The 8,328-nt window shown below is 46.3% G+C and overlaps 1 protein-coding gene across 1 annotated transcript in view; it reads right to left on the minus strand.

The window, feature by feature from the left end:
- The window catches only part of SACK1F (scaffolding CK1 anchoring protein F), a 29,050-nt gene extending 24,443 nt beyond the window's left edge, over positions 1-4,607 (minus strand). The window contains exon 1 of the mRNA XM_075936373.2: positions 3,791-4,607. Coding sequence (XP_075792488.1) covers positions 3,791-4,234 — 444 coding nt within the window. The 5' untranslated portion in view covers positions 4,235-4,607. The remainder of the gene's footprint in view (positions 1-3,790) is intronic.
- Between the last annotated feature and the right edge of the window lie 3,721 nt (positions 4,608-8,328).

Consider the following 8,328-nt stretch of genomic DNA (forward strand, 5'->3'; position numbering starts at 1 on the left):
TAGGGCACAGAAATATTAAATACCATTCATACAAGCTGATTTTTTTGTGACAAGGCTGTCTCGACACATTGCATCATACACATCACAATGCTTTTGTTGGGAACAACGCCCAGTTTCTGCATAAAAAATACTTCCACCCCCGCTAGAGATTTTTTTCTTTTCCCCTCCCTTTATTGATGACAAAGACAGTAGACTAGGGATGTAAAATTGCTGGAGCAGTCCCCAGACTGCAGGCTTCCACTCCCAGCCCCGTGCTGGGGCTGGCTGTTTGCTCCCAGCCCCCATATGGGGGCTGGGCCTGCTGCTGACTCCCAGCTCCTGCTGGAGCAGTCCTCTGCCCGCAGCAGATGAGAAGCTGCATCAGCTCCCACCAGTTAATCTCTGACATCCCTAGTGTAGACTAGGGATGTAAAATGCTATTTAAAATGTTAACTGGTCAGTCTATATGTTTCACCCGTTAACTGGTTGACTATGTCGCACAGTGGGCATGGGGCCACTGGCTGGACTGGACCAGCTCCCCCACACATGGTGCACTGCCCTGGCTGGACAGGGACCACTGCACCACAGGGCAGGAGGCTGCTCCAGCCTGTCCGGGCACTGGTTAACCAGTTACCCCAGTAAACAGTTACCCTTTTACATCCCTAGTGTAGACACTGCTCTTTGTTTTGTTGACAGAACTGGCTTCTGCCAGTATCCCACAATGCTTGCTCTGATTGCTCTGCTCAGTGTTTTGATCTCTGCTGCCCTGCAGGCATATTCCCCTTTCCTTTCAAAGCTCCGGGAAGTATATGGCAGCTGAGTGTGCTGCTCCCTTTGGGGAACAAACAAAGAGCAAACAATTTAACTGATCCTGTTTTGCCCTGCACTAAGAACACAGCTGCTGGAGCTTTCCGCAGGAGGAGGGAGACAGACTGCGGTGCTGCTTTGACATTGCTCAGCATGGAGAGCTCACTCATGATGCAGATGCACAGGGATCAGTTCTGTCTCTTCACAGCACTGTACAGTAGGATACATATCCACAGTGCATTGCTCACACTGGGGACGATAGAGTGTGGACATGATCTGTTCACAGAAGGAGTAAGTGTGAACACCCTATGGTGATTTTTGTTTTGTCAACTTTTCAGCGTTGACATAAACTTTGTTGACAAAACTTGTTAATGTAGACATACCTTTGTCTACACTAACCTCTCGCCCTCTCAGGTCTATGTAACCTGTGCACTTACCACAGTGTCTTCTTCGCAGTAAGGTTAATGGGGGCTGCTCTTCCGTGAACTCCAGCTACATTTCTCATCCTAGTAGAGTACTGGAGTTTAGGGGAGAGCACTCGGAGATTGATTTGTTGCACCTAAGCAGGTAAGCAGCGTTGATCCATTACATAGTGAAGACAAGTCTTAAGTGCTTGTTTCAGCTACACCAGACTAACACGGCTACATTTCTATCACCTTTCAGGAGTGAGCACTCCTTCCTACAAAGTACTGAATACACTAGCACATGACTTGGCAAAGCTTTTGTTTGAGGATAGGGAGGTGTTAAAGTTTTTGTCATTTGCAGGTGCTTTGTTGCGCAATTGCCAATGTAGACCAATCAGCTAACATGAGCATGATTTACAGGTTTATCTGGAGACAGGGTCATTGAATGTTCAATAGGTTTTTAAACATGCAATTACGAAGATTTTACTGTTTGTCTAAGTTAGCAAAAAAATAAAACAAAAAAACCCAGCAACTGTTGGCCATCAGGCACAGTGGCTAAAACAGCCCAATTCCTCTTTGCCCTGTCCCTTGCCTGGACACTTCCACCAGTGCAAAGTGGATGCAAAATGCTACTAACTCAGAAAGCATTTTACAGCCACTTTTCACTAGCATGCACGACTATACAAGCTGCAAGGGAATAATTGATTAGGTCTTCGTTATTCAGAGTAAAAAACAACAAATGGTCTGGTAGCACTTTATAGACTAACAAAACATGTAGATGGCATCATGAGTTTTCATGGGCACAGCCCACTTCTTCAGATGACTGGAGTTATGAGTTTAGGATGTGCAGACCCAAAATAAAGAGGAGGGGGAAGAGGAGGGGGGAGGGAAAAAAAGGGAAGGGGAGTGAGAGACAGGGAGCTAGAGGGAATCTGTAACTATCCAAAGATGGGGTATTTAAAACGAAGCAGGTAAGAATCAAAGTCAATTGATAGTATCCTTCCTGATTTAGGAGTCTACATAAAGAGCTGTTTGCACCTTCAACGGCTGTTAAGTTGGTAGTTCCCCAACCAACTTTCATCAGGATTGAGTCCATTAGCATGTGAATTGAATTTGTGGATGAACTCTAATTCTAATGCTTCTCTGTGGATCCGGCTAGTAGAACTGGTTTGTGACAAGACAGCTACTTGAAGATATTTTAAACAGTGATTCAGAAGATTGAAGTGTTCCCCAACAGGTTTCTGTACGATTCCTTTACGTATATCTGATTTGTGTCCATTGATTCTTTCCTGCAGAGACTGTTCAGTTTATCCAATATATATAGCAGTAGGGCATTGCTGGCATTTAAAGGTGGTGGTGAGGGGTGTAAGATACACAGTTGTAGAAAGGATGTTTTCAGAAAACTGCTTTTCAGAAAACATAATAGATAAATTGTGCAAATCTTTGAGAGAGATATGTGTATATAGGGAGACCCAAATTGCTCCCATTTCCCACAGAGAGCAGCAGAGATGGTGAGGGATCAAACAACCTCCCCATTTGCTACCTTTCCATGGGTGCCAACATAAGAGGAGATCTGTGCAAGGAGAGAAGCCATTTAAATCAGATCTCTTTCCTGGAAGCCACAAGAATTACTCTTGATACATCTGTGTTCCATGTAAGCTTTTGGAATCTTCCAATTGTTTGTCTTCTTGGCAGAGACTTACTGTCAATAACAACAGTTCTCTGCCCCCAAATGATAAATACAACTATGTATGGTCTCAAATCCAGCTGCTTAGCAAACAAGACTGAATTGAGAGTATTCAGACAACAATTGATTTAGAAATAAACAAACCTATCTAAATTTACAAAAAAAATGTAGATATGAGAGAAAGAGAGACACTGAAACAGACTCAATATGTGGTTGTCTGAGCCACTGAGGAAACTGACAGTACAAAATGGGCATTTCTTATAAAACCCCACTAACAACAGGGTAGCCAGTCCTGGATGTACATTCTGGAGTGAAGATTCTGGATAGAGTTACTCTGTCAAAACTTTATTTTAATTAGCAGTAAAGTGATTGAATATCATAAGATGCTGGATATAGGCCACTAGTCCGTTATATAGATTCTGGGGGATAATAGCTAATTGTTTCCTAATTAATTGAAACAGCAAAGAGAATCTATGTGTTGTTGGGGTGGTGATGGTGGGGTAGGATGGTGGGCTGCCCTTTTCCATTTGTGACCCTCAAATTCAAGCACTGAATGGCTCCCAAATCCTCCCCAGCGGCCTCCCAAATCCTTTCTAGTGAGTCTGCCTGCCTATAGTACCGGCACGGTCAGTGTCTTGTCGCTGCCGAATGCAAGCTCTTCACGAGAGTACAGAGAAGATTGGCTCAGCCGCTGCTGCCATCTATGTGAGAAAAGGAACTCAATGGAAACAAGCCACTGAGCAGATCCGCTTCCGTAGGAGACTGAGCAACAGGAGACGGCAGGAGCAGGAGCATGAGCGCCCCCTGGTCGCTCCTCAGGCAGACAGCTTGGGCGGCGGGTGTGAAGGGCCAAGTGCGTTGGGGCTAGGAAGTGGGCTCGGGAGCGGGGGGAGACAACACGCCTACTACCCACCTTCTTTGCCTGCTGGAGCATCTCCCGAACGATCTGCTTGAGGTGCGGCGCATTCTCCTCCTTCCTGGGGTGGGTGAAGAGACTCACCCCGCTGATGCCCCGGTAAAAGTTATTGTCCGTCCAGCCCAGGTCCAGCGGCGGCACCTCGGTGTCGGAGCGCTCCGGCCAATAGGCCAGCGAGACGCCCTCGTCGCCGGCCCCGTCGCCTTGCAGGTGCGCATCGTAGCGGCGCCAGCAGGCCGGCAGCACCCGCAGCTCGCGGCGGGAGAGGAAGTCCCGCAGCTGCCCCTTCTGCAGCTGCTCCCGGTAGGCCGGCTCGCCCCGGGCCACCAGCTCCTCCAGCGCCCGGCGCTGCTCCTCGCTGTAGTAGAACCTGGCCTGGGCCTGGGTCACCTTCTCGTTCACGTGCGTCTCGTCCAGGCAGAGCAGCTGGGAGTCCGCCATCCTCGCCGCTCACCTGCAGCCGCCGGCGGAGACGGGGCAGGGCCACCTCACCTGGCTGAGGCCGCCCAGCGGGTGGAGCGGCGGCTAGGGGAGGCGGGCCCGCCCAGGCGCAGCCCATGGCCCTTCGGGGCAGCGCGGGGCCGGGGAAGGGCTGCACCGCCCCCTCCGTCCAGGGCTGGGGGCAGAGCGAGCAGCTGCCAAACCCCGGGGCACCAGCCAGCCTGCTCGCAGGGGCTCCCGGAGCAGCGCCCGCGGAGGGCAATGGCTTGTGACTGGTCAGCGCACATAACCGCACCTCCCTCGAAGCCACACAGCTTTAGCTAAGGGCATGGACTCACTGGCCTCCCCTCGGCTCCAGTCACTGCTTCAGCTGCCTGCTCCAGCCACTGCTGTGAAGGCCAGGGCTGCTGGGCTCCAGGCCTGGAGGGGATTGTCCTGTACAACTAGGTTAGGAGAATTCCTGGTTTTCTGATATAAAGCTGCGCTTGGGTAGCCAGATGTTAGACCTTCAATCTGGCAGAGGTCCTAAGAACTTAAAAATGGCAATACCAAGTCAGACCACAGGTCCATCTAGCCTAGTATCTTGTATTCTGACAGTGGCCACTGATAGATGCTTCAAAGAGAATAATTAGGGCAGTCGTCAGGAGATCTATTTCCTGTGGTCCAGTCCCAATGCCCTGCAGATCGCCTAAAGGCTGCACAGCACACAGTTTCATCCCTGGCCATCTTGGCTAATAGCCATTGATGGACCTAGCCTTCATAAACTTATCTAATTTTTAAAATCCATTTATACTTTTGGCTTTAATATCCTATGGCAACAAATTCCAAAGTGGACTGTGCATTGTGTGAAATATTACTTTAAAAAAAACCCACAACAACCCTGTTTCCTATTAATTTCATTGTGTGATCCCTGATTTGTATTATGTGAAGGAGCAGACTGTTCATTTTCTTCACACCATCCAATATTTTATAGATCTGTATCATATTCCCCTGTACTAGTCTCTCTTCCAAGAAAAATAATCCCGGTCTTTTAAATCCCCCATACAAAAGCTGTTCCCTATCCCTAATCACTTTGTTGCCTTTCAGTGTACCTTTTCCAGTTCTAATGTATCTTTTTTGAGATGAAGTGACCAGAACTTCACACAGTATTTATTGTGTGGGGATACCATGTATTTATATAGTTGCATGCTAGTTTCTGTCTTCTTATCTGTTCTTTCCCACTGGTTGCTAACATTGTTCAGCTTTACACCGAACAAATGTTTTCAGAGAACTATCAACAACAACTCCAAAATCTCTGTCTTGAGTGGAAATAGCTAATTTAGATCCATGATTTTGTGTGGCTAGTTGGAATTGCATTTTTTCAATATGCATTTATCAACATTGACCTTCATCTGCCACTTCGTTGCCATGTCATCCAGTTTTGTGAGATCTTTTTTAACTTTGTGGTCCGCTTTGGACTTATCTAGCTTGAGCACTTTTGTATCTACAAGCTTTGCCTCCTCACGGTTTACTCCTTTCTTCAGATAATATGAAGATTTTAAACAGCACTGATCCAGTACATATGATTGGGGAACTCCACTATACCTCTGTGCTGTGAAAACTGAACATTTATTCCTACCCCTTGGTTCCCCTGCCTTATAACCAGTTACTGATAAGAGAGAAGATCCTCTCATATCCCATGGCTGCTTACTTTGCTTAAGAACTTTTGGAGTGGGACTTTATCAAAGGCTTCCCCAAAGTCCAAGTACACTATATCCACAGGATCACCCTTGGCCACATAGTTGTTGACTGCTTCAAAGAATTCTAATATATTGGTGAGGCATAATTTCCATGTTACAAAAGCCAAATTGACTCTTCCCCAACATATCCCATCTATGTGTCTTAATATTTTTGTTCCTTGGTTTCAACCAATTTACCTGGTACTGGAGTTAGTACTGGACTGAATATTGCCCATCCTGGGATAGAGAACAGTTTAATTTTGGGTGAGAAATTCCATCCTTGAGACACAAAATATTTATTAGCAGGTTTTATTCATGTTTTTCTTCAAAAATAAAATGGCTGTTTGAAAGCTGCTCACAGAAGTTGACTATTAAAAGGTCTGATGGATTGGGGCAGTGTGCAGCTGAAGCAGTCAAAGCTGCTAATAAAAGCAATTTATCTATAGCTCTGTCATGTATTAAATGCCTATTACTACTACGGAAGTGGGAGGTGTATATTTTTAGCTAAACTGTGCACTTGCTTATGTTAGCTTTATTTAAATTAATACCTAGCTCTTACATAGCATTTTTCATCCATAGATCTCAAAATGCTTTGTAAAGGAAATATCTCTCATTGCATCCACTTTGAAGATAGGGAAATGGAGGCACAACAAGGGGCAGACACATGCTTAAGGTCACTCAGCATGCTGGAGACAGGAAAATTGGGTTCTATTCACAGCTCTTCTCCTGAGCCCAACCTCACTGCTCTGTCCCCCTAGACCATACAACCTCCTAATAAATAAAGTTGGAAAAACCACCATCTGTATTGTACACTTTGAACAGCTGTATTAGGAGACACAGTAAGGACTGATTGATAGTGATAATTTAAAATTGTTTAGATTTCTTATTTGATACATGGCAGTATCCAGGGGCCCTGATCAGGGCCCTATTGTGCTGTGTTCTGTACACACTAGAGATGGAAAATCCCATTTGATCAGTTAACTGGTTAAACAGAGGCAAGTGGGAGCTGCTCTGGCCAGGCCTGCAGCACCGTGGGCCCAGTCAGGCTGAAGCAGCCCTCCACCTGCATCAGGAAGGGGGCTGTTCAGCCCAGTTAGGCCACCAGTAAACCAAAAATGATAAGCATTACCCTTTCTAAGTGATGCTTACCAGTTAGCCAGTCACATCCCTGGTACACACGCACACTGAAGAGTCCCCAAAGAACTAACTACTCAGATGGGAAAACTGTTGTGTTATGTGCACAAAATTATTTGTTACACACAATCCAAGGAACCCAACTTTACCTTAAGTTTGTTGCTTACACACGCTAGCTCATCCCACCTCTACTTAGTTCCTAGGGCTCAAAGCATAACCCAATTGATGTAGGCACCTCACCCTTTCCCAGTTCCTAGGGATTCAGGCAAAAGGCACCTAACTTCATCCAGATCTTGGAGGAATGGAGTCCAGAGCTCACAGAAGGGTAAACAGCCATTTCCTGTGGACTCAGGACTTAAAGAGACAGTAAACCTGCAAAAGATAACAGTGTAAGCTTCTTTCACTGGTAAGTAACTAGAGGTTAAGTAGGATATTACTGTTATCCCTCAAAATGATGCATATGCTAAGCCTACAGTACTCACTACTCCCAATAAGGCAGTGGAGCTTTTCTTCCTAGCCAATCAGGAGGATCAGGTCATCTGGGGGATCGCCAGTTCTGGCACTGTCATTGTGAGTGTGTCGAAATCTGGCCACACTGATCTTGGGGCTATGTCCTAGAGTTGGTTCCCCCAAAAAGCTTCCTTTTGGACTCCAGTTTTGCTTAACTATACCTTCTTAACCAATCATTTTACTCAAGTTTTACAAACCCATCCTAGCATTTTGGAACAAAATTCTCTAATTAGTCCTATGCCCCATTACAGTGGGGCACTCACCGCTCATGACCACCCCCTTTGGCCCCAGTGAATGTGCTTGCACCCTCTTCATCACCTCTGGCCAAGTCACACACCTTGGCTGTGTCTAAACTGGCCAGTTTTTCCGGAAAACCAGCCACTTTTCTGGAAAAACTTGCCAGCTGTCTACACTGGCCGCTTGAATTTCTGCACAAGCACTGACAATCTCATGTAAGATTTCCTACTGTAAGAAATCAGTGCTTCTTATGGAAATACTATTCTGCTCCCGTTCAGGCAAAAGTCCCTTTTGCGCAAAGCTTTTGCGCAAAAGGGCCAGTGTAGACAGCTCAGATTTGTTTTCCACAAAAAAGCCCCGATCACGAAAATGGCGATTGGGGCTTTTTTGCAGAAAAGCATGTCTAGATTGGCACTGACGCTTTTCCGCAAAAAGTGCTTTTGCGGAAAAGCGTCCATGCCAATCTAGATGCGCTGTTCCAAAAATGCTTTTAAC

This window comes from Pelodiscus sinensis, chromosome 1 (assembly GCF_052426305.1).
Source record: "Pelodiscus sinensis isolate ZL-2025 chromosome 1, ASM5242630v1, whole genome shotgun sequence".
In the NCBI taxonomy this organism is placed as follows: Eukaryota; Metazoa; Chordata; order Testudines; family Trionychidae; genus Pelodiscus; species Pelodiscus sinensis.